This window comes from Nannobrachium achirus (assembly GCF_963921795.1).
Source record: "Nannobrachium achirus genome assembly, chromosome: 2".
Taxonomy (NCBI): domain Eukaryota; kingdom Metazoa; phylum Chordata; class Actinopteri; order Myctophiformes; family Myctophidae; genus Nannobrachium; species Nannobrachium achirus.
The window spans coordinates 19,803,609-19,830,692 of NC_137811.1; the positions used below are offsets into that span (position 1 = coordinate 19,803,609).

General features: G+C 43.6%; 1 protein-coding gene across 1 annotated transcript in view; it reads left to right on the top strand.

Moving 5' to 3' along the window:
- phactr4b (phosphatase and actin regulator 4b) overlaps positions 1 to 13,214 on the top strand; it is a 63,280-nt gene extending 50,066 nt beyond the window's left edge. Inside the window, exons 11-16 of the mRNA XM_080740398.1 lie at positions 1,659 to 1,851; positions 3,288 to 3,343; positions 7,629 to 7,690; positions 10,676 to 10,813; positions 11,988 to 12,064; positions 13,022 to 13,214. Coding sequence (XP_080596524.1) covers positions 1,659 to 1,851; positions 3,288 to 3,343; positions 7,629 to 7,690; positions 10,676 to 10,813; positions 11,988 to 12,064; positions 13,022 to 13,037 — 542 coding nt within the window. The 3' untranslated portion in view covers positions 13,038 to 13,214. The remainder of the gene's footprint in view (positions 1 to 1,658; positions 1,852 to 3,287; positions 3,344 to 7,628; positions 7,691 to 10,675; positions 10,814 to 11,987; positions 12,065 to 13,021) is intronic.
- Positions 13,215 to 27,084: the final 13,870 nt, after the last annotated feature.

The window sequence follows — 27,084 nt, forward strand, 5'->3', positions numbered from 1 at the left end:
ATCTTGAATTTTCCCCAAAACACACTTTTTGCTCCTTTTCCTACATATTTTCTTCAAATGTCACAAAAATCGGTACACATGATCTACACACACACACACACACACACACACACACACACACACACACACACACACACACACACACACACACACACACAGCTCCACTTCACACAGGTGTGATTTTTACTTTACTGGAGTATTTCCAATTCCCAGTACTTGTACTCCACTACATCTCAGAGGCAAATATTGTACTTTTACTCCACTACATTTATTTGAAAACTTTAGTTACTAGTTAGTTTGTAGACTGTGCTGTGAGCTTGTATATCTGCAATGATTGATATTCAGGAACAAACATGTACACTTTTATTGGTCTGTAACTCAAGGGAATGTACAAATATTAGTGTACAAGTACTTTTGTTCACAGAGACAGGCAGGGGAAATTACAACACCTGCATTGCTGCAGGCAGGGTAGCAATAGAATGATATAGTATATGACAATAAAAGAAAGATGAATCAACTCTGCTCTTTTCATCTAAGAAGGGTAATATAATATAATATAACCCAGACCTTTCCATATAACCTGAAACCTCACAAAACTTGTGAAGCTCTATGATGTATAGTTTTTAATTTGTTTTCATTACAACAACCAGAACCAGGGCTGTAAAAAAGGAATAATAATAAATAATGAAAAGAGAAAACTCATCTACAAAATTAGGTTCTGAGAACCAAATTTGAAAACGAGTCTTAGCGTTTGGAAACACATCAACATCCACCAACGTCAGCAGCGTTAAGTGTTGGAAAGCGTCTGTTGCCAAAAATCTGCTGGTGAATGGGTTTTTGGGTACACTGTTACATCTGCTATTGAATGGGCGGTGGGTACACTATTAAATTTGCTGTTGAATGGGTGGTGGTACACTATCACGTTCGGATAGCAGTGAGTTTGTTGTTGAAAAAGTCATCAAGCTATAGGCTATTTCTAGCATTATAGTAGCCGTCTGTCGTTGTCGGCTCTCAGGTGCATTCAGCAACCTTTTTTCACACCTTCCAACTGACTGATCTCCCAACTTCATTGGACTGCCATTCTGTACTGTAGTAGTCTGTTTGGTGGAGAGCTACCTTTAGTTCTTGTAGTGGTAATACAAAAGATTGAGTAATTTCTCCACCACTGGCTCTTGAGGCATCAATTGGGTATGGCAAGGTATGGCAGCTGCCAGCTGTCACGACTATCAGCGTTGATTATTATGTTATTAAATCACTTTAAACCAACTACAGTGCAAATTAGAACAAAATTATCGCTTTCACCAGTCATTATACGGTATTCTCCACAACATTTCTATCCCCCCTATCTTGATGAAGGGTTTATTCCCCGGTTCAGTAGGTTAGCACAGGTGCAATGTATTATTGTGAATTAGCAGCAGCGGCAATTTCTTTTCAAGTGTGGTAGTCAGTTGTTTACTTGTGCCTGCTATCTACTACTATCTACTACTTACCTGTTGCTAAGGTATGGCAACATGACTGGTGACTTGCACGCCTTAACGCACGTGCAAGACACCAGTCATGTTGCCATACCTTACTACTTACTAGCTTTTGCTGAACTGACGCCACTGCTTGCCTGCCTCACCCGGTCCTCTCTCTGTGCATGGTGTGTCCCCTCCCAGGTGCGCTGGCCAACAGGGTGAAGAGGAAGGACACCCTGGCTCTGAAGCTGTCCGCCCGGCCCTGCGCCGACCGGTTCGCCCAGGACCGGACAGAAGCCCGGGAGGACCAGCCTCCAGGCCAGACCGGCCTCACATGGCAGAGCAGAGAGCAGTGGGAGGCCATCCGCACGCAGATTGGTACCGCACTCACCAGGTAAACACACATGCACACACACCAGGGAACAGGGACGTGCTGGCCATTGGGAAAAGCGGGACAACTCCCGAACGGCCGGTTCATTCCCGGCCGGCCATTAGGAAAATAATTAAAATAAAATGTCTGCCTTTGTTCCATTTAGGGGACTGGGCGGCCAACAAAGTAAATCGTCACTGTCGGGCAGAAACCTTGTATCATCATACAAGGCCGTTGCACAAAAGTAGTGAAAACAGCAGATCTACAAGCACACAACGCCTCGTGGTGCGAGGTTTTGGACATACAAGGTTTCCACCCGACAACGACGAAATTTAACTCATGCCAGTAATTGGCCCACTGGCTTGTCACTTGTCATGATCTGAAATGGCAAATCTTTGAGTAGCAGCAGCAGCGCTAAAGAGAGAGATCTCTCTCTATAGCATGCAATGAGGGCCTCTCCAACTCTTTTTCTCGGGCTGAATCAGGGGCCCAGCACGTCCCTGCCAGGGAAACACACATGTGCACACTCACCAGGTGTAAAGACACATGCACGCTCATCAACGCCAGTGAGTTAACCAGGGATGGGCAATTATAGCCCTGCGTAGCCAGACAAATCTGCCATTGCAAAGACAAGTTGCCCTTGGCAGGTCTGCCCCTTCTCAGTTATTCACATTTCAAGTCGTGAGGAACCAACCAGGGGCCTAGTATGTAAATGTAGGTCAGGCTTTAGGTCATGAGAAACCAACCAACTGTAATGTTGTCTAATCTGTAATGGTACACTGTGTTAATACACGCTCGGATAGCAGTGTGTTTATATACAATTTGGGTGGTTGTATTTTGTCTCCCTGCTCTACTATTGAGAAATAGACACAGCATCTGACGCAAATTTTTACCTGAAGGTCAAGATTACATTTATCCCCTGAGAATCGATTATTCTAATTAATCACTTTACCTTATCTTAGCCCACCCTATCTTATACTTAAGGCCTCTCCATACTTCGACCGAAATGTTCGGTGAGTTGTGTTTTCCGACGTGCAAATTTCCGAACTCTCATTCGGTCTAATGCTTTTCAGAAGTCCCCAGGGACATAATTTTATGGTCGGAAAGGACCTTTTGACCGAAATCTTCAGTTTCGGTCGAAGTATGGAGAACCCTTTAGTTTTATGATGGTGGCATACAAATATCCAATCTACTTATCTGCTATAGGCCTAATGTCCTATCAATATATTTTGTATTTATTTTATAATCATTCTTTAACCGTATCGCCCAGCTCTTCATGTGTGCTGCTCAACCACGCTTTAGCACGCTAACGCGGCTAAACGTGAGCTGTAACCGTTACACCGAAAATAGCCACGTCGAGGGATTGGTTTCATACATTTTATTTGGCCTACTTTCTTGCCCGTGTGACACAAAGTGATGAAGGCGTTTTAAAAATAGCCCTCCTGTTTTTCCTCCTGCAGACGTCTTAGCCAGAGGCCCACTGCCGAGGAACTGGAGCAGAGAAACATCCTTCCACGTAAGTTCCTCCTCAAACATCTCAGCCTTCCTTTCCCTCAAACAACTAACAAGTTCCTCCTGTTGCTCCTCAAACATCTCAGCAGGGACGTGCTGGGCCCCTGATTCAGCCCAGGAAAAAGAGTTGGAGAGGCCCTCATTGCGTGCTATAGAGAAAGATCTCTCTCTATAGCGCTGCTGCTACTCAAAGATTTGGGCCAATTACATGAGTTATATTTCGTCGTTGTCGGGTGGAAACCTTGTATGTCTGTATGTTTGTATTTATCATTTTAAAAATGATTTAAACTAGTGAAAACAGCAGATCTACAAGCACACAACGCCTCGCGGTGCGAGGCGTTGTGTGCTTGTAGATCTGCTGTTTTCACTACTTTTGTGCGACGGCCTTGTATGATGAAGCAGCTTTGCTTTGCGATAAAATTTGAAACTTGGAGATACGAGGTTTCTGCCCGACAGTGACGATTTACTTTGTTGGCCGCCCAGCCCCCAAAATGGAACAAAGGCTGCCATTTTATTTAAATTTTTTCCCTAATGGCCGGCCTGGACCGGGCGGGAATGAACCGGCCGTTCGGGAGTTGTCCCGCTTTTCCCAATGGCCAGCACGTCCCTGCATCTCAGCCTTCCTTTCCCTCAAACAACTAACTGATGACCCAAGGCCAATGTTACCTACACAACAGGGTTTCTCAAAGTGGGTGGCCCATAGACATAGAAAGGTAGACGCCTCCATCGGCTCTGGTGCCTATGCATCGGGGGACCAAGGGAATCTGTGTGCATCGCTTCCACGTGCGTCACACATACGGACGTTGGTAGGCCAATCAGACGCAGGTGGGGGCGGGTCTTTTTGTACGCAGCCTGTAAGAACAGCTGAGCTGGGCAGCCGCACAACATCAGAAAATGGATGGATTGATAAGTCACAGAAAAGACGCGTTGTGATTGGCCAGTAGTCACTTTGGCTGGCAGCTATCCCTTGGTTTTTCCAGGAAGTCCGGACTACACTTTTTGCACGTCGCTCCCATGAGCTGCAGAGGCGAATGAGGCATCTAGCTTTTTATATCCGTGGGGTGGCCGGGTTACCGTGGCACAAGTCCAGGGGTGCCTCTATATTTGGTAAAACGGAACTGAGTTGCACTGCACTTGGTGCGATCTTTTTCGATCTACACCAAATATATCACCAAAACGGTGCAAACATGACACACACACACACACACTATCTCCATGTACTGTATGGGCCATTCTGTCTGTGACACCAGTTACTTTATGTGTGTGAGCACGGATCTAATGCTAATAGTGCTAAAGGCCCATTCCCACTGGGCCAGATAACAGATATAGAAATCTCTTTCTCCAGATATTTTTCCATTCAAAGTAGATGGTAGATACAGATAAAAAAAAAAATCTACCACAGATATTTATTTTATCTGTGGAAGATTTTTTATTTTATTTGTATCTACCCTCCACTTTGAATGGAAAAATATCTGGAGAAAGAGATTTTTTTTATCTGTTATCTGGCCCAGTGGGAATGGGCCTTAATACATACTAAAACAGACAGAGGGAAACGTAGGAGCGGTTTGCACCGCTCAAGAATAGCTGATCTACTATTTTTTGGCAAATGTTCCCCCCAGATTAAGGCTGCTGGGGTTCAAGTGGTTAAACGCCAGGTACTGCATAAGGTCATTTTCAATCCGTCCTTATGGAAATGGATATTCTGTCAAGTTTTCCTCATGACATACTGTATCTCAGGGGGAAATATTTACACATTTACACAACCGTAATATGACATAAATGTAATGTGCTATAAAGTAACAATGTAATTCAGGGGTGCCCTGAGCCAAAAAGGTTTGAGAATCACTGACTTATACAGAGTTCCCACGGTCATGAAATTCCTGGAAATATTTTGAAATTAGAAACATATTTTTCCAGTACTGGAAAAGTTTTGGAATTTATCAAGGGTCCTGAAGGTCCTGGAAAAAAATAACTATGCATTGTCTTTGGTTATTGATTTTGTCAATACCTCTACACATTAAACATTGGCCAAATTGTCAAATATTAGAGGCAGAAATTGTGAAAATAGCCGATCTACATGCTCACAACGCCTCGCAACGCGAGGCGTTGTGAGCATGTAGATCTGCTATTTTCACAATAGAACCGTGCTATACAAAATTCCTCAACTCTTAGTGCTCGTCAGGGTGCCGGGTCCCCAGTTAAAACATGATTATTTCGGGGGTCACGGCCTGAAAAGGTTGAAAACCACTGGCCTACACTACCTGTCTTTGGGCATTGCGCATAGGAGTAAGCAACTCGTTATTGAGCTGAATTATTGTTATATAGTCCTGGAAATCGGGTTAAATATTCTGGAAAAGTTTTGGAAAAGTTTTGGAAATTAATTGGTAAAAATGTGTGGGAACCTTGCTTAATACACCACTGGTTCTCAACCTGTGGGCTACGAGGGTATTGCAATTGGGCCCCAAAATAATTAGCAAAACACTACGATTTTAATGATGATCCTACTATCCTACTATAAAATAAAGAAACCTCTAGACGTATGTAACTGCGTTTTGTCCTCTGTCGGTTGATCTGATCTTGCACTCGGGATTGACCATTGCCATAATGAGGAAATTGATGAAGCCAACTTTTCCACTTTTCTTAAATGTAAGCTGTCTATTAGCGTTTCTGTGAACGGTCCTCACAGACTATGGGATCTGTAGTAGTCGGTAGGTTGCAGTCCCATAGCCAGGATTGACGGTGGGGGTGGGTGTAAATTACGGGTAAAGTATAACATTAATATTAAAAGGTGATTACCAATAAATAAGAGCTTAAAGTTGACCACGTTGGTTCCATCGATCCAAGGTTCACCACAAAAGGTACTTCGTCAGATGAATGACAGAATGAGACAACAACGGTTTCAGACAGTGTTGTTTTTGACAGCAAATTTTGATTTAGTTTTAGTCGTAGTCTTTTGAATAAAATGTAATTTAGTTTTAGTCATAATTTAGTTCCCTGGAAAGTTTTAGTTTTAGTCTAATGTAGTAGTCGACTAAATATCATCAAAGATTTTAGGCGACTAAATCTATAGTTGATTTAGTCAACTAAAATGTATTTTGGCAGGCCTTGATGACATTGTAATGGCTGATTTTTACACTTGGTTGCATGCTGAAAATAGCCGATCTACAAGCTCACAAGATCGGCTATTTTCAGCACGCAACACCTGAGTGCAACCAAACATAAAATGACTCTCTTCTCCACTAGTCCCTCCATAAAGTTTAAGTCTAGTTTTTATTTTGTTGACGAAATTGTCAATATATTTAGTCTTAGTTTTATTCATCACAGCTTAGTTTTTATTTAGTTTTTATTTAGTTTTCGTCAGTGAAAAAAAAACACAGTCGACAAACATTTTTCGTCATAGTTTTAGTCGACGAAAACAACACTGGTTTCAGAGTTGTGATATGAATGATTATTATACTATTATATTATTATATATCAAAGGCAATACAATTCATACAGAGACATGAAATGCATGTAAGCACAACCGCCAAGCTCTCTGTCAACCTCTGAATGACCATGGCTTATATACAGTAGGAGGCAGGAAGGCCTCCTGATGAGCCAGAAACACCTTTTACATTTACTCAACAATAGGCAGTATAGTAGATCTACAAGGAGACAAGTTGTTGGGAGACCAAAACACTTAATACACGTTCTCGTCTGCCCAGTCGTCTGCCCAGGAGGTAAATTCTTTGATATGTAAAATAGCCTTGACAATTGATCGATCGATCATTAACATAAGTGGTCAGATGGGTGGGGTTTTTAAAGTTTTTCAAGATTTTCAAGTGGGCTCTCGTGCATAAAAGGTTGAGAGCCACTGACCTGCTGGTTAGTTCAACTCAGAGAGCCTACACGCGGACAGGATGTTGCTGTGTACCATGAAATATTTGGAAAAGTTGGCTCTTTGCCCAATCCTTACTGGTGAGTTAAAAGTTTGTTGCTGGATTATGGATATTATTTGAGATAAAATGACACATGTAGAAACACGCAAGCTTTTTTTCCTCTCCGTTCATAATAAAACTAAAACAAAGATAACCTCACGTTGAGGTAAGCAAGCAAGTGTTCCGCTTTTGAAGACTATATAAAATGGGCTTTGATGGCTAATTTTAGACAATTGCACATTTTTGTATGTTCCCAACTAGGCTGTCGTTGGATCTAAATTAAGATCTGTTTGTCTCTCTCTCTCTTTCTCTCCCCCCGCCTTTCTCTCTCTCTATCTCTCTCTCTCTCTCTCTCTCTCTCTCCCTTCACAGCCAAGAATCCTGCTGACAGACAAGCCGAGGTCAGAGAGATCAAACGGAGGCTGACTAGGAAGGTAAGGGCAGCTTTACAATGATCACAGTGGAGGGAAAAGTACTCACATTTACTGCAATGTAGAAGTACTCTGTTACAAGTTAAAGTTCGGCAATCAAAATGTACTTGAGTAAAAGTGCAAAAGTATTGGCATCAACATATCCTTAAAGCACAACAAGGAAAAGTACTCCCTGCCGGCACTGGGAAATATCACCGGCCGTGTTCAAACTGGCAACCGCGACGGCAGGGGCAATTACCTGTAGGCTGAATAACCTGCAAATAATAATACACCCCCCGGCATTTACACAAACCTGGGCGTTTATTTGAACGAGGTGTTTAATACGCAAAATAGTGTCAGACCCCTGGCAGGTATTAGGTAGCCGACGGGTATTTGCGAAATATATGGTAGCAGAACTGTAAACAGCATGTGGTACAGTAAGACATTACGGGCACGTCCCGTTTTGCCGACGTAGCGTTAAGGCGACGTAGCAATAAGGCGAAATACAAGTGTAGCAAGCAAGCAATCAATCAATGTGTGTGTGTGCGCTGGCGTGCGCTGCTGCGCTATGATCAGGATACGGAACGAACTGGAGTTCTGTTTAAACGTGTGTGATGTGCTGTGTTTAGGCTGACCTAGGATCAGATTCAGGTCCGTTATTAGCCGTGAGGCAGCGACATGAAGAATGGCTGTGTAACTGTGAGATGATAATGCTGGTCTAAGATCAGATTTACAGCGGGGAAAAAAGAGCTTGGTGCGTGCGTAATGCATGCGTGATGCGTAGCAGCTACTCCTGCTGTCGCCTGTCAGGCTGATGAGAAAGCACTCGCCTACAAGTTAAACCAATACAAACAAACCGAAAATAGAAAATAGCCTAAAAGTATTCAGAGCCTTTCCAACAGAGTAGCCTCCTTTTGTTATGGTGAAATGTGAGCTCACCTGCAAAAGCCTGAATGGAAATTTGCATGTCGCCTAATCGGCACGGCAGAAAAGCGTGAATGGAAATTTGCATGTTGCCCTATCAGTACGGTAGGAGACCCCGTTCGTACATTTGCCCATGTTAGTACACTTCGCCTTAACGCTACGTCGCCAAAACGGGATTTTTTTGTCAGGACAGCAAAGATCCACATGGAACCAGATTTATGCTAATCCGATTTGTTATCACATTCCTTAGCCTTGTTCAGACCGCATTAAACCAAATCCCACTCCAATCTGGATCAGATTTGGAAATCAGATTTGGGCTGGATTTGAGCTGCCGGTCTCGACAAGACATGTCAAACCACTGTGGTTCAAGGTGTTCTTCATCGTTAGATCTTGTGTACAGGCAGTCACAAAAGAGTACAACACATATCTTGCTATGGTTTCTAACAACATTGTAGCAGCAACAATAACTAAGTAGTAAACTAAGCAACAACAACTTAAAACAAGAAGAAGCAAGGAGAGCCGTTTTAACGTCTTTGTGCTTAATGTGCTTGAAGGCGTTGTGTGCAAGGTTCTTACTCCTAGGTTATAAACATCTATTTTAAACATCTGTGTGCCAGTTTCCTTGGCATTGTTCAACACACAGGCTGCGTCTGAGCCCAGAAAAGCAGTGTAAAAGCTATAAAGTCGGGCACTCGGGGTGGCACAGGGATAAAGTAGTGCCACTGCCCACCAAACCACTTGTCGACAGTGTCTATGTGAACACAATTGGCCTTGTTCAGGGGGAGGGAAGCCGGTATTTGTCACTTGTACGTTCACCTAACGGGCTGGGGCGGGGAATGTTGAATGGGAAGAGGAGGATGGAGGTCCTATGTCCTCCCGCTGGGGGCTCCTCATTGGCAGTTGGGCCAGTAGGGTATGTTATTGGCATAATAACATTTTAATTGGGAGAGGTGAAAAATATTATATATATAATAATTGGCTACTCTAAAAATATATATTGTTGCTGTCTGGCAAAAGACTCTTGTCTCTGTATTTTATTTATTTTTCATAAATTAACGCCCTACTTGATCATAGTTATCATCACACAAAGGTAGCAGATCTAAGTCTGACATCACAAACTCCATATTTGGGGTGTGGTTGATCTAGAGCTCCATATATGGAGCCGGCAGAGACTTCTAGTGCTGACAACATGCTAATGTAAAACTCCATATACGGATAGAGTAGCTGACTCGTCATCGTGACATCAGCGAGATGTTGCGAGCATCCAGCCAAGCAAAATATAGGGTGTCTTTCACCCCTTGAGTTCAGATGCAATCTACCACTATCTCTAAGACTAGAACTTTCAAGATCATCGACCATGCAGCTCCCACCAAGAGAGCGTCCAGCAACCTCTGTACGAACCAGGGTGTTTGGCCTTACAACCCAAATACCCCTTGTGTTACCATGTATCATAATCTTGTATCATAATCCCCAGGTTTGACGTCACAGTTAAGTTCTTATTGGACACAACTGTGGCGGGTCCTATACTTAGACAACCGGTCAAACTAGAAAGATGCAATTTGAAATTGCGAGTGTGGTTGCTGACTATATTCTACTACAGTAAGCTAACTGTCATGTGAAGCTCGACCAATTGATTCCCTACTGATTCCCACTCCCATTGATTCCCTATTGATTCCCTATCTCTGCCATTTCCAATGGCAGCGGCAAAGTTACCCTAGAAGTCTATAAAGTTTCCCAAGGACTATAATGTGTTGCCCTGTTGGGCAACCACACTAACAAGCTATAAAGTGACCTGTGCCATTAAGCCCAGATATCGTCAATGTTGGGCAGAAACCTTGTATCTTCAAGTTTCAAAAATAGTATGTTTTTTCTAAAGTAAAGCCCTACTTCATCATACAAGAGTGTTGCACAGAAGTAGTGAAAACAGCCGATCTACAAGCACACAACGCCTCGCACCGCGAGGCGTTGTGTGCTTGTAGATCGGCTGTTTTCACGATATATAATATAGAAATGTGTGACTGTCCCATGTATAGTATGTATCTGAAGCTGAATCTGTGTGTCCTGTCCCTGTCTGTCTGTCTATAGCTGAGTCAAAGACCCACGGTGGCAGAGCTCCAGGCCAGGAAGATCCTGCGCTTCCATGAGTACGTGGAGGTGACCAACGCTCACGACTACGACCGCAGGGCGGAGAAGCCCTGGACCAAGCTGACCCCCGCCGACAAGGTAACCGGCAGTGGTGGAAAAAGCACTCGCATTGTTTACTTAAAACAAGTAACACTCCATAAGGGCGATGAGCGACCGTCAGGTCGACAGCCGTTGAGAGAAGTTATTGTTATTTTGCCTGTGGGTGCCAAGCTGGCTGTGTGTGAAAGCCTGTAGCGTGACAGTGTGACTCACTGACTCACGGACATGAGTTGGAGGTTGTCATAGTAACCTCCAACTGACGGTCGCAATCAATGCTGCAATGCAGAAATACTATGTTACAAGTACAAGTCCGGAATTCAAAATGTACAAGGTACAAAAGTGTTGGTATCAAAATGTACTTAAAGTACCAAAGAAAGAAAGAAAGTAGTTTTCGAACCGTTTAAAAATAGCAAATCTACAAGCTCCGCAGGGAAAATAAATGTGTGCTGTTCCCTGATAAATTCCGACTACACGATTCTGTGAGCCTTACCCAATGGATGAACATGCCAGACCACTAGTATGGTCCTTTAAAGAGGTGGTGCCATAGTTTTGTACTTTTTCTGGTTTTCATGTGTCTAGGAGGTTGACAGTAGTTCATTAGACCCCCTGGTGTGGTTGTTGTGAGCAATTATGCATTCTCTTTTTATTTGGGTTTTTAGCTGGAGGATGCCACCTGCTGGGTTAGACGTGCCGTTCCAAAAACACCCATACTTATTACATCATAGAATCGACCCCTCCCCTAATTACCATTCACCCAACACATGTGGGTGTGGCTAACTTCAGCTGGGTCACCACCCACCATGACAACCACGCATACCAATGAACTGGTGGGTGTGGCCACATAAAAACATAATTTTAACTCTTTCTGCACACTTTTTTTGGAAAAATTCTTCCTCCCTAGTATAATCATAATAGTAGATAATCATGTTTTATTGGGGTGAAAATCATGGCACCCCATCTTTAAGCCAGTAGTCAAACTTAAACTTCCTATTATTATGTTTTTTACAACTTCTAATTCTTTCGGGTTTTTTTCTATACTTCCTTTTTTACCGAATTCAAATGTCCTTTTATAATGTGGTTCTTTTACTTAATGTCTTATGTAAAACCCATTGATTGCCTGGTTGGTTGTTGCAACGTGCCATGCAAATCAGCCTGCCTGGCCTTGCCTAGAGTGATGATCCCATTTTGTATATTTCTGCTCTTTGTTTTTTAGGCTGCCATCCGGAAAGAGCTCAATGACTATAAGAGCACTGAGATGGAGGTTCACGAGGAGAGCAGAATCTATACGCGGTACGCACAATCGCACATCCTACCATGTACTGTATCACACTGTTTTTGTCATCGTCGATCCATTTTCATGGGAGTAATTTTGTCATTCATCATTATTATTTTATTATTTTAAAAGATTTTCTAAAGATTTCCACCAAAACCTTTCATGAGTTGAAATGAACACATTTTTCAAATTCACATTTTTCAAAAAAATAATTTCATGAACAAAATAAAAAAAGAATCAAAGAAATTCCCTAAATTAGAAAACGAATGTTTAAGAAGTAGTGACAATAGCATATCTGCAGCCAAGCTCGCAACGCGGCGCCAGCTTGCCATTTTTTGGGACATGGGCAAACGTCTGATTGTGTTTTGGGCCTTGAGCTAAAAAGTCATTAAATCAGGGTTCCCACGGTCATGAAATTCCTGGAAATATTTTGAAATTAGAAAAATATTTTTCCAGTACTGGAAAAGTTTTGGAATTGATCAAGGGTCCTGGAAGGTCCTGGAAAAAATAGCTATGCATTGTCTTTGGTTATTGATTTTGTTAATACCTCTGAAATGACAAATTAAACATTAGCCAAATTGTCAAATATTAGAGGCAGAAATTGTGAAAATAGCCGATCTACATGCTCACAATGCCTCGCGTTGCGAGGCGTTGTGAGCATGTAGATCTGCTATTTTCACAATAGAAACGTGTTCTACAAAATTCCTCAACTATTAGTGCTCGTCAGGGTGCCAGGGTCCCCAGTTAAAATATGATTATTTCAGGGTCCCAGCCTGAAAAGGTTGAGAACCACTGGCATACACTACCTGTCTTTGGGCATTGCACATAGGAGTAAGCAACTTGTTATTGAGCTGAATTATTGTTATATAGTCCTGGAAATTGGGTTAAATATTCTGGAAAAAGTTTTGGAAAAGGTTTGGAAATGAATTGGTAAAAATGTGTGGGAACCCTGTTAAATGAGACTTTCTCCCCAGGTTCCATCGACCTTAGAGTCTCCGTCCTGCTGCTGGACAATGAAGCACTTAAACACGCCGACCAGCTGGAGGGTCTTCGCTGAGGAGTCGTCGCTCTGCAGAAAAAAAAGAAGAGAAAAAACGGGCCGTCCTCCGTTTTTACATTTGTGAATGTACAGTAACAAGAGAAATCAGGGACGACCTGGAACTGAAAACAAACAAACAGGAGGAACGCTCCTCCCTTTCCTCCTTCCATTGACCTCTTAACGCTTAACGTCGCTTTCTCCAAAACGGGAGGCGGAGTGGGATGGAGCGGAACAGATGCAGTATTTCTCCCGGACGGACGGACGGTCGGGATGGGACAGGAGTGTGGGAGGAAGGGGGGGAGGAGGGACCACGTGCCAACAAACCGGAGGAGGGGGTGGGGGGGTGGGGGTGTGGCTGGCTGGCCGAGGACTTGGATCCAATCCCCTTGACCTGGAGAGGACCTTCTGTCCGCAGCTCCGCTGATGATATGTGGTATCCCTCAGGGACCGTGTTTCGAATCACAAACCTTTAAAGACTGATTTGCTCTCCGTCTCATAGCGGTGTCGTGCGCCGGAAACAGCCGACCCGCAAGCTCGGGAACGGGTCGCAGTTTGCGACCCGTTCCCGAGCTTGCGGGTCGTCTGTTTTCGGCGAGTGATGCCGCCGCGCGGCGGGTAGTGTAAATCGGGCTTAAAACGCCGCCTCATTCTATGTTGCCTTGTTCCTGCTTTTATCTCTGTATGGCACAGCTAACTTCATGTTGTTGACATAATAACATATGGTAATAATAGTAATAATAATGATAATAATATTAATAATAATGATGACGGTGACAATAATAATACACGCAGTCATAATAGGTTATAGAGACTAAAAGGACAGGAGAATGAAGACTGGGACGTGCCATTAATGAACGATGACTGGACAAGCTCTGGGATTATTGTGTGTAATTCTGTGTAATTGTATATAGATTTGCTGTGATCCCTTTTAGACTGAAGACTCTGAGAGATCCTATATTAACAAAAACTACAAAAAAACATAACAAAAAAAAAAGCCTCTGTAATGCACAAAGATATTTTATATCGTAATTCTGTTCACTTCTGACTAGTGACAGCTTTTATTTGAGCCTTCTTCTGTTATTCTTTTTTTAATTATTATTATTGTTTGGCTTGCCTGTATTTATGGTTGTGATGTGAGGTGGCCATTTGGAGCTTCAAGTTTAAGAGTCGTTCACACAGAGCGTGATGATAACTATAACGATACAATACGTCAGTTGTCAGTGAAATGTGTCTTGCGACTCAGCGGCCAATGTGTGCAACACACAATACACACATTTGACAACAAAAAAGTAACGATTTTTGATGGCTGGTGGTAAATGTATATAGCGCATTTATCCAAGGCGCTTTACATAGATTATGCATTACATTCACCCATTCATACACTGATGGCAGAGGAAACCATGCAAGGCACCATCCTGCTCACCGGGAGCAACTAGGGGTTCTGAGTCTTGCTCAAGGACTCTTCGACACTAACTCTGGGGGAGCCTGGGATCGAACTGGGAACCCTTCGGGAACCCTCTGTGTTATAATGACGGTTTCTCTTCTCCTGAGCCACTGCCGGTGTATAGGAAATGGATTGCACACAGTGGCAAGAGTTGCTATTCTTTTGCTTCATTGCATTTTAGGATGAGAAACAAACCTTTCGGCTATCCAGCCTCCTTCAGTGTAGGGCATTCCACATTTTGGTGGCATAACAGTAGAAAGAATTCATCCCCATGTTTGTGCCGAATCTGCGGGGGGATGAGATCAGTGGAAGCTCCCTCTGGTGCTGTGCTCGTGACCGTTACTACCTGTTTACTACTAACTGGACGCTCACGTTAGTTATTGTTATCGTTACAGTTATCGTGTTTGGTGTGAACGGCCCTCTTTAGCGATAGGAAAGGTCAGACCACGTTGCCAGGATAACCTCTATTGCAGGGGTCTTCAACAGGGGGTCCAGGACCCCTAGGGGGTCCTCAGAGTTACTTCAGGGGGTCCCCTAAAATCTTTTGTGTGATAGGAACTTTTTTTCTCCTTTTTTATATTAACCACTTGAACCCTAGCGTCCATATTCGGAGAACATTAGCCAAAAATAGTAAATCTACAAGCTCACAACGGCGTTGTGAGCTTGTAGATCGGCTATTTTCGGCAAAGAGCTCTCGTGTAGAGGGGAAAAAGAGTGAAAGGTCAAGTGTATTAAGTATTGACGGTTCAAGTGGTTAAATATCTGAAAACACAACATTGACATGAATCCAAAATACACTGACAATTGTGCTGTCAAACGATGAAACTATATGGAATCTACGAAAAGTTTGTGGGGGTCCCTGCTTCATCTCTCTCTCTCTCAACTAAGGGGTCCTTGGCCTGAAAACGTTGAAGACCCCTGGTTTATTGCCTAAAGGACTGTGTGGAACGCTTGTGTTCTCATCTATTACTGAATTCTGCAAACATCCCCATGCATGAGCCAAAACAACACAGAGCCCCAGAGTGCACTGGGGTCAGGAGAATCATCATTCTTCATTTATACTTTTCTCTGAATTTTTTTTCCCTTTTTTGTACTTTCCGTTTTAAAGAAAACAAAAACCCTGTCAACAAACATGCAATGCAAAAACTGTAGCCGCCGTCAACGATATAGGGTCGTGCTAGCCGTAGCTATACTAGGAGTTTTAAATGTTCTGGAAGTTATTATAACAGAATGTCTCGGTGCAGTGAAGAGGAGATCAGGGATTTAAACAAAACATCTAGATATGAATTAAGAGACCAACGACAGGGAGACGTTTTTTTTTTTTTTAGCAGGAAGTTTGTGAAACTGCGGAGGTGATGATGCCAGTAGATTACAGGGTTCTCTTTGCTGTGTTGTACATAATGATGATGTGGTTTAACTGATGCTTGTGTATATCTTGTCTTCCTATTATTTGGAAAAAGAACATTTTAAATATAATGAAAAAGTATTATAGGTTGCTATTTTTTTAAGCACAGAAATATTAGTGTATGGTTAAAAATGCTACAAGAATGGGAATATGAAAGAACCTTTTTCTGTAAAAAACAAATATAAAAAACAACAACTAAGGAGTTCTTTTTTTAAATTGAATGTGGAATTTTAGTAACCCGAGTTATTTTCTTTTTAGTTGTAAATAGTCTCATCTGGATCTAATTAAAAATCTTAAAATTCCTAAAGTCTTTGCGTGTGGTTTCCGGTTGTGGTCACGTGGCTTTTGGTCAGGCACTCTGGTCCAGTCGGGTCCAGTCGGAGAGAGGATGGGGTCCAGCCGAGACCAGACAACGGGATGGGAAAATGTTGGAGACGGACGAACCACACAATAACCGATAGATTGGATCTAAAGCAGGGGTCTTCAGCATGGGGTCCGGAACCCATATGGCCAGGGACGTGCTGGCCATTGGGAAAAGCTCCCGAATGGCCGGTTCATTCCTGGCAGGTCCAGGCCGGCCATTAGGAAAAAATAAATAAAAATAAATGTCGGCCTTTGTTCCATTTTGGGGGCTGGGCGGCCAACAAAGTAAATCGTCACTGTCGGGCAGAAACCTTGTATCTCCAAGTTTCAAATTAGTAATTTTTTTCGCAAAGCAAAGCCCTGCTTCATCATACAAGGCTGTTGCACAAAAGTAGTGAAAACAGCAGATCTACAAGCACACAACGCCTCGCGGTGCGAGGCGTTGTGTGCTTGTAGATCGGCTGAAATGATAAATACAAAACAAACGGTTTTGGACATACAAGGTTTCCACCCGACAACGACGAAATATAACTCATGTAATTGTCCCACTGACTTGTCACTCGTCATGATCTGAAATGGCAACTCTTTGAGTAGCAGCAGTGCAATGGAGAGAGATCTCTCTCTGTAGCACGCAATGAGGGCCTCCAACTCTTTTCCCCGGGCTGAATCAGGGGCCCAGCATGTCCCTGCATATGGCGACCTCAGAGTTGCAGGGGTGGGGGGCCGCCAAAAAATGTATTATTATTATTACTTGAACCCTAGTATCCCTATTCTGAGGAGAGCTTTAGCCAAAAATAGATGATCTACAATCTACATCTTGTAGATCCTCCATTAACTCATTTCCTGCGATCCCCGTCGAAACCGGAGATTTCCCGCTGTACCTCTCTGCGATGCCCGAGGAGCCCGAAGATTTAATTAGCTTTAATCATTATGAAACTATTAAAAGTATGGTCGCTGTATATAGCCACTTCGGAGACTTTAGGCCCGCCCCCTAACTGTATCCGGTCGTATTTCCTGTTTAGACCGGATCTAGGTTTCCATATCCGGTCTGAAAGCTAATCATAGCTCCCGGCCCATATGTTTTCCTTGTAAACTGCACGGCCATAGAATGTTTTTTTTTTCACACGTTTTTTTATTATTTTCTAGCTGTTTGATTCCTCTACCCGCCTGGCATATGATCCGCGCACATATCGTCTGCTATGTGCGCGAACGTGTCCACGTGTTACCATAGCGCACAGCTGGCCGTTTCCAATGTTTTCTTATGTAACACTGGCGGATACAGCAGGGGTAACAGCCTGGCAACGGTTTGTCTATTCCAATGGATTTTTTTTATTCGAAAGCTGTCATCTTGTCTACCGGTCTACTACATGAGTCGCGCACAGATCATGCACTATGCGTGCACGTGCCCACGTTAAAAGGTAAGGACAATTTGGCAGCTGCTTAGTACAGCTATGTTTAAAATGGCAGCAAAATTGTTAAATTAAAGACCAGATCAAGTAGGCTACAGAGCCAAAGGTCAAGTTTACCAAGTACTGAGGTTATACGTGGTTAATGTCTGAAAATAAATATGAATTATGAATCCAACAAACATGTATAAACAAGCAAAGTAAAAAGATGAATTTACGCAACACCGATGATGATGTGGTCAAATCTAAGATGCTATCTGAACATTTTGAATCTGCAATACAATATAGTGAGGGGGCTCTCTCTCAGCTAAGGGGTCCTTAACCTGAAAAAAAAACCCATCTAGAGCTGAATTCCTCTGTGACCAGACAGTCTGGTTTGGCCCGGGATTGTTCAAGCTGGGTGTCCCAAAGAGTCCTGACGAATACCTCTAAAACAGTGGTTCTACCTCAAAAAGATATTTGGCTCTCCATGAACCACCATTATGACTGATGTTAAAATACAGGCGCGTAGAGACCCTCCTGTCCTATTAAGCTATGCACTGTTCACACAGTGTAAGGCTACTTTTGTCCTAATAAGAATATGTAGGCCTATTATTGTTCACAGTTTTGTCAGCCAAAGTCATGCTGTACAAAATGGCAAACACCAGGTTTTAAACTCTAACTCTTTAAACTCTACAAAATGTTTTGGTTTTCAACATTCACTACCAAACTGTCCCGGTTTTCAAAAGTTAAAATAACACTTGTTTTGAGTGCTTTCATATAGATGTTTGCTCAAATAAATGTCCCCCCTGAACAGACATTTCCCAAAAATGTCAAAGCAATCGTCAAAGGTAGCAAAAATAGCAGATGTACAAGCTAGAAACATGCTGCAATGTGACATGTTGTGAGCATGTAGTTATTTTTGTGTTTGTTTTGTTTTTTTATCTGATTTAAGTGATTGACGGGTCAGCCAGAAGACAAGGGAACCACACAATACGATACACTGAATCTACAGCTTCCTCTGGCAGACAATGATAAACCAATACCTATTTTCCTAGTCTAGACCACAAACAAAAGGAAAAGCTATCACCAAAAGGGACTGAAACAAAAACTGAAATGCTACTGTCAGGAAGTCTGTGTCCAGAACCTCTGTGTGCATTGTAGGCCATACAACATTAGAATGTGAGGTTTCAGCGACACCTGCTGACAAGGTTATGTCATGACAACATATTGGTTGTGTCTACTATAGCCGGAAAAAAGACCCAAGTACAGAGCCAAAGTTCATGTTTATTGACGGTTTAAGTGGTCAAATGTCTGAGAATCCAACCTAAACACTGATGACAGCGCTTCCAAACAAGTATGAGGCTATCTATGAAATCTATGAAACAGTTTAATCTGCAACTCAATCAGTGACGATTTAAGAATCCACGGGCCCTGGCGCTTCTCCAAATCAAAGCCCCCCCCCCCGTTCAAAACACTGGCTCATTTGAGTTATTGGTTACTTTGTAGATTTTGATTTTAATTACAAATACGTCTTCAACCCTATATACATTTATTTTTGACATACATAGGTACATACCCATTTGAAAATAGCCGAACTACAAGCTCACAACGCGTCGCGTTGCGAACTTGCGATGCATTGTGAGCTTGTAGATCGGCTATTTTCAAATAATCTTTCTACATTTTATTCATTGGAAAACCTGTGAAACAGGACATTCTGCATAATGAATACGTTATCTACTATTGGTACTTTGTACCAATACTTTTGTACTTTAAATTTACTCAAGTATATTAACATTCCAAACTTCTACCTGTGGCAGAGTATTTCCATGTTGATTTGATATTTTTTTACTTCAGTGAAGAATTTGATTACCTTTCCCACCTCAAGGAACGTCTCCCTACTGCGAACCGGATCCCATCGTTCATTTCAAAGAGCCGTTCAAAAGACTCGATTAGTTCACGAACGTCCCATAGCCACTTGGACAGGTCGGGCCAAGCACGTCTGTTCTCGTCGTGTTGAAGAATCAACTGGTACAAACAGTACAAACAGATAGGAATAATAAAGAAATTATAGAACAGGTTACAAAATGTTTACAATTACAGCTTTATCTGCAGGTGAGTGTTTTCATTGGACTGCATGATTTAAGATGCTATAAAATAAGATGTTGGAAGCATGCTAGCTGTTGCTTGCTGTTAGCATGCTAACTGTTGTGCTAGTTTAGCTAGCTGTTTGCTAGCTTTAGCAACACGTTACTAAAGTTTTATGAACACAAGGTTAGACTACTTACTAATGTGAGGGCCCCTATGGCCTTATAGGAATATGTGAACCATGATCTATTGCAGTGCTTGTTTGGAGGGTGTAGTCTTGAGGCAATCAGCAGAAGGGGAGTCACCTTGCCAGTACCTCCCCAAACACTATAAAATACCTGCCTGACTAAAGCCCTTTGCACACAGGCGCGTTTAACCGCACGGATAAAACGGACAATATAATTTTTTGAAAAGAAAACAATGATTCTCTATGACCTCATGCACACCGGCTCTGAATTAGCCGTGCGACGAGTGGCTGCCGCCGTGCGTTTTTTTCTCGATCGAAACCAGTTCGATTCGTGCGTCTTGTCGCATGCGGTGAAAAACTCATCACTCCTTTTATGACTCCTTTTTGGATCCGCAGCGCCGATTCCGCACAGCCTTGCACACCAAATCCAATGCGTTTTATTCATGCCGCAAACGAAAGAAACGCAACTGTCCTGTGTGCAAAGGGCTTAACACTCTTTCTCTTCAGTCGGCGGTAGGCCACCCCAGAAGAGTTCTTCTGTTCGCATTATGTTATGTTAACCATTAGCCTGAGTTAAAGGTGGGCAGTTAGTTTCCCTGCCCTTTATTTTGGAAACGTAAGTCACTTTTTTTTTTTTGCAAATCAGTTTGTTGGGCCAACTCTAGTCTTTATTGTACTGTTAAAGTAAAGAAAATAAAGTTTCCTGGCTGGTTAAATGTAATTGTCTCCACCAGCCGAAGGCAGGGGGAGAGTATGTTTTCGCCCCTGTCCGTGCGTCCGTCCGTCCGTCCGTCCAAGTTTGTTAACAGCTAATCTCCGGCACCGTTGGCCCGGTCGCTGCCAAAATGAGCACACACACTCCCTGGATGCCAATTCAGAACCTCTGCCCCACATTTTTCAAATGGCCCTGTTCTAGCGCCACCATGAGGCCGGTGTTTGCAAAACACATTTCTGTACACTACTCCTACAAATTTTGTCCAAAAATCACGCAAATCGGTAGACAGTATCTCTACAGTCATGTCATCGACATGGATCCAGAGCCCTAGAATGAAGAGTTAGGCCAACTACGTTCACTTCATGGGGCGAGTCCAATGGCGGCTCGTGGGGAGCTTCTAAAGTGACAAATCGCGAGAATTGGTTAGAAAGCAATAGCAACTGACAGTCTCACGATAACAGAGTACATGCCTTTCATTGCCTTACTTTCAGCTGCCACACGGTGGTGCTATTGTGCATGTTAACAACGTTATGGCGACGCATTGATTAGCCAGTGACAGGGCAACAGCCCGACTTCAAGGATCTTAAACCACGTTATTTTACATCGTTTTTTGGCAATAGTGTAAAGTAAATATCAAAGAGACTTTGGTTATCCCTGTAAAATACTTTAAAATGGTTGTAATGTTGTATATTTACCTAAAAATGCCGATGTTTGCGACGCTTCTATTGAAACCAATGTTATTTAAATCTCCCGCTTGTCACTGTACAGCTGAAACATGGGTCACGTGACGCAGTTCATTTTCAGACCCCTCGGTGACACCACTCTCTGATTATACTGCTCTGCATGGATCTATCTGATTGTCCATATTCCATCCTGATTGGCGGAGATTGGCTTTCAAAGTTTGTAAGATTGGTCCGTTTTGGACAAAATGCCTCAAATCACAAACGCAGAGTGCAATTAACATGAAATCGCGCACACACGTTCCCACTAGGCAGAGGAAGAAATGCCACTTCAATTTTTTTAAATCTGCCTCATGGTGGCGCTATAACAGGCCAAATTGTGGTTTTACCTATAACTCCACCGATCAGTTTCAAACTTTGTAAGCGCACTCCCTATAGGCCAAGGAAAAAACATGTCCTTGCATTTTTCACATCAGCCTTTTATAGCGCCACCAGGAGGCCGACTTATGTAAGACACATTTTTGGATATTACTCCTTCAGATTTTACCCACAATTAACACAAATCAGTACACAGTATACAGTCATATGATCAAGACGGATCTGTCCCATATTAAATATTCCATCCTGATTGGCTAATATTGGCCTCCAAACTTTGCAGGATTGATCCGTTTCGAACAAAATGCCTCAAATCAAACACAGCGTGCAATTGTAATGAAATTGTGCATGCACATTCGCAAAAGGCCAAGGAAGAAATTACACTACAAAATGTTCAAATCAGCCTCATGGTGGCGCCATGAAAGGTCTAAGATTGGTGAAGAACCAGGGGCGCAGGAGGCATTTTAAAAGTGAAGGGGACACATCTGGGAGGTATGTGCGCGCGCATAGCGCGCGCGAAAAATTTTGGGGTATCCCCCCCACTTTTGGTGATATCCCCCCCACTTTTGCCCCGAGGAGGGGGGGACATATCCCCTCCACTTGAGCTGAATTACACAGTTGATTTCAAGGCATTTTTAAAATGAAATACACATGAATTCATTAAGTCTATATTAGATATTTTTATTGAACCACAGTAACAAGAGGAAACGTAACTTAAAATGTGTTGACAAACGAAATTGCATTTCCATTATGCATCTGTTCAAAGGTACTTACATTGTTGCTTGATTTAAAGAACGACGTTATCGTTTTTTGACCGTTTCATTTTGACTGAGAATGATGTGAGACTAGCCTACACACACCAGCAGCAGGTCCAGCACCTGCAATGACGGTCTCCTTATGCCACTGCCTGCCTGCTTGTCACTATCGCGTTGCATTAATTAAACTCATTCAGAACAGCTGAGCTGAGCTGCCGACTGCACTGTGACTGCACTGGTGGGACTGTGCCTCTAGAGGGCAGTAATATGCCTTGAAATGAGAACTACTCAGTGTGTACAGTATAATCGATCATATTTGCGGCTTTTTCTTGGACCTGAACACTGGAGGGGATATCCCCCCCACCCAAAAAAAGTGGAGGTGTTAATCCCCCCCGTCCCCCCCTACCCCCTGCGCGCATGTGAAGAACACATGCCACCCTTTTTACATTTGCCTATTATAGCACCACCAGGACGCGTGGCCTGGTGGAGACATGTGCTCGGAAGAGCACTTTTTCTAGTTGTAATTATTATATAAGTGTCGCTGTGAGGTGCGTGGGGCTACTGGGGTTAAATAAGTCGTTTAGGCCAGTGGTGGTTTTAGGTGCAAGGTGCGGCTGGCAGATTGCGAGTGTGCATACTCCGTCTCGGGGGCACGGCCAGAGAGTGAATGTGGGTCGGACTCGCCAGCCACTGGTTGCTCTTCCTGCTCCTGGTATAAGCTAGGCCTTTGCGGTGGCCTTCAGTGCGTCAACCGTCAATACCCACCGCTACCCAAGCACAGGCAGTTGGGTGGAGTTAGCGTGGGGGGTTTAAACGAGAGGGGCACTTATATTTTTGGTTTTCCAGCTGGGATAGTTATAACCTGAAGACTACTGTAGGGTTGGGATTAAGAGAAAAAAATAGAGGGGAGGCTCAATATAACTGATTTGCATTTGGCTCTTTTGCACTTGGCTCGTTTTTGCGTGCATTTAAAGGCCCTACTATCTTGCATTGGTGGCTTTGGATCAAGCCCCCAGAACCCTGGGGGCGCCCTGAAGCAAAATGGACATGGTGGCCATTTGAGGTACTGCAGTTGGGGCTTCTATTCATGAACATCATGAACGCGCATCTAGGCTTCTTTGTATTGACACGCGTTCATACCGGAAGTGCTCGTTCATGAATTAGAGCCCCAGCGCGTCCATGAACACAAACTATGACGCAAAATGCGTCACAGAAGCCAAATACAAAATACGCAGGAGGCATTTGCCTCATTGTCAAAACAGGACTGTACAGACTACAGGGTGGTCAAAGCGGCAGTGCTCAAAGCATACGAGTTGGTGCCTGAGGCTTACCGCCAGCGTTTTAGAACCTGGCAGCGAGGAAATAAGTCCTATCTGGAGTTTGCTCGCGATTTAACAATGCACTTTAATCGTTGGTGTGTAGCTTCAGGAGTAGAGAACTATGGTGACCTGTCTGACTTGATTGTACTTGAGCAATTCAAGAACTCAATCCCTGAGAATGTGGCTGTGTACATATGTGAGCAGAAGGCTCAGACAGCTGCTGAAGCGGCGGCGCTTGCAGATGATTGTGCATTGACGCACAAAAGTGTAGCTCCGGACAACCAGGGTTATGCTGGTGGATCTGGCAGGACAGGTTGTTGGGGGAAAGTATGTTCCTGGCAGGGCCAATGGGGCTGGGAGCGGACCTAGTGGCCGTGCTGATGGCGTACAGAACCCTGATAATGTCTGTCATTATTGTCACTGATGGAATTTTGATCATATTCCATATGGATAAACGGTTTTCCCCAACCATAATAAAGTACTCCACACACAAGAAATGATGAATGTCCACACCAGGGAATATGCGTTTTTTGTTGAAGTTTAGTCAGAGTTCAAATTACTGTACAGCAGTACAGTAGAGCAAAATCACCCATCGTTGCTTCTCTCTGAGTGACAAACATAATGATTTCACAGATATATGGATTTACAGAATACATTAGTCACATTCTGATTGGACAAAGTTAAACATGACAAGTACAGTAGAGCAATGGATATCAGATGTTTTCGTGTTACAGGCACCAGTCGTAATATAAGGGCAGATAGTATGTTTGGCGTTTTGTTATCCTGTGTCCTGTACATAATGACCTGATTGGCATCTCTCAGTGGTCATTCTCCTGCGTTAGTTAGTTGTTCAAAACATCATGACATTGACACTGAAAATGGTATCTATACCATGTTAAACAACAATAACATATTTTACTATCAGTCACCAACCAGGACACTGGAAAAAGCAGTGTGCAATGCTTGAGGCGCGTAATGAGAACACCTCAGGTGGGCCAAGTCCATCTGTGTTTCCGCTGATCAGCCTAGTGCTGAGGTGGTGTCCAGTGCCTTTTTGCCGTTTGTGTCAAAGGGACATGTGTCGCTGATTGTTAATCCGGAGAAGGTGCCAGTAACTATTTTGCGACACACAGGATTCTGTAATTCATTTATCCTTGCCTCTGTTCTGCCATTTTCTGGAGCAACCAATACTGGTTCGTTCATTCCTGTGTTGTTGGGCATGGAAATGTAAGTTTTTCATTGTCCTGTACACAAGTTCGTGCTCTGTTCTGATTTGTTTGTAGGTGAAGTGCGAATGGGCTTGCGTCCAGCTCTACCTGTTAATGGGGTGACCATAGTGCTGGGAAATGATGTAGCAGGGGAGAGGGTCTTTGCTCATCGGCCAGTGGTTCAGCCTATTAGGCCTGGGGCGGTATCGACATTTTGTTACCGCAATTACCGTCTTCCCATTTACCGCTGGTATTGCGGTAATTACCGCACCCCCGTATCTATTAATTAAGGTTCGGCGATAAGCCAAAATATTGCAATCATCTTCCCAAAAGTCGCCTCTCCACAGCCTGACTGCCCGAGTTATACTTCTGGCTCTGGCTTTGAAAGGAGCAGATCTACAAGCTCACAACACATCGCATCCACAACGCGTTCTGAGCTTTTTAGATCTGTGGCATTCTGTGCAGTGTGCACTGTCGGGTTACCATAGTAACGTAGGCTAGCTACTTGGGCTTTTCAGACACAAACAGCTGTGTCACAGGACGGGTAGTCAGATCGTGTACAGTGATTCTGTAAACTCACGTCACGTCTCAACTCTCAAATCGCAGTGATTGAGTGCTGCTATATACAGGTTTTAGTTACAAGACTTGACAGAAAAGGTTATAAAATCGCCGACGCGCCGCCGGACGGAGCACAACGCGCGACGCGTGTAAAAAGTAAAATAGTTTCATTTTCGGTTTTAGTCCACGCGGCCCGCGCTCCGCCAGTAATCCGTATGAATAAAAAAGAAACTGCTACAACACAAGGTATGTATTAACATCCTTGTGTCGTGTGGATTACAGAGAAAGTTTACGCTGCTCTGTACTCCTCTGCGCGGCTGCTGTGCTGCCCTGTGTAGGTCTGACTGTCTGTGTGTCTGAGTGACGTATGTGGCTTCCAAACATGTGGTACACGGCCCAGAGCAGAGCGGCATGGAGCGCATGCGGTCCTCGCTTCTCCCCTGTTTTAAAACTCGCTTGTTTTCCAATAAAAAATAGCCTTTTTTTTGTCTTTTTTTACCACGGTAAGCACACTGACACCGCGGTAGACCTCGGTTTACCGCGGTACCGCGGTACGGCGGTACGGCGGTTACCGTCGCCAACCCTACAGCCTATTCAAACAGCTGTTGATGATAAGTGCCAGGGTGAAACTGACTATCTGTGCAATCTTCCTAGGTCCATTTTGCAGCATGAGTTGGTGAGGGAGCAGAAAGCCGATCCCACACTGAAAGAGCTGTTCAATCTTGTTCTCCCCAAAAGTGAGGTGAAAAATCTTGCACAGGGCTACTTCATTGAGAATGGAGTGCTGCTGCGCAAATGTGGGCCACGTGGCCAAGGGTCGATTGGAGACCCAGTTTTCCAAATTGTCATTCCTTCCAAATTCCAAGAGGTCATTTTGCGCATTGCTCACTATGAGTCGGGGCATATGGGTGTGCGTAGAACGTACAATCGGGTTTTGGAAAAGTTATTTTGGCCCCGTGTTAAAAGTAGCGTGGCGGAGTACATAAAAAATTGGCCTACTTGCCAAAGAGCTGGAAAACGGAGTCAGTCCGTAAAAGTGCCTGCTCTGTTTCCTAGTTTGGAAAGGTCTCAGCCCGAAGTTGCAAAGGTTAAAAGGACTGATTTGTGTGGCCGTGTTCCTCTGCATGATGTTCTCATCCCAAGTTGTGGTATTGCATTTCCAGAGCGTGATAGACGCAAACGCAATAACAATTTTGAGAGATCTTGTGGTTGTGTGTCACAGTCGCACATTGCACTGAGTTCTTCTCATCCTGTCTGCATTTGTAATGCACACAGGAAGGAAAAACATGGGAAAAGTCATTGGAAAGGGCATAATGTGCCAAGGTACCAGTTGCTGAGAGAGGGTGGGGCGGAAGCCGAATGGAGATGAGTTGGGGGGGTTAGTTTTAGTGGGGCTCATGTTTATTTAATTCTATGCACATTTATAGTCTTTATGTATTTTTTTTGGTGGCACAAGATTTGGGCCAGGGTTCCCTGTGGGACCCTGTCTTGAAGGGGGGGGGGGGGGGGGGGGGGT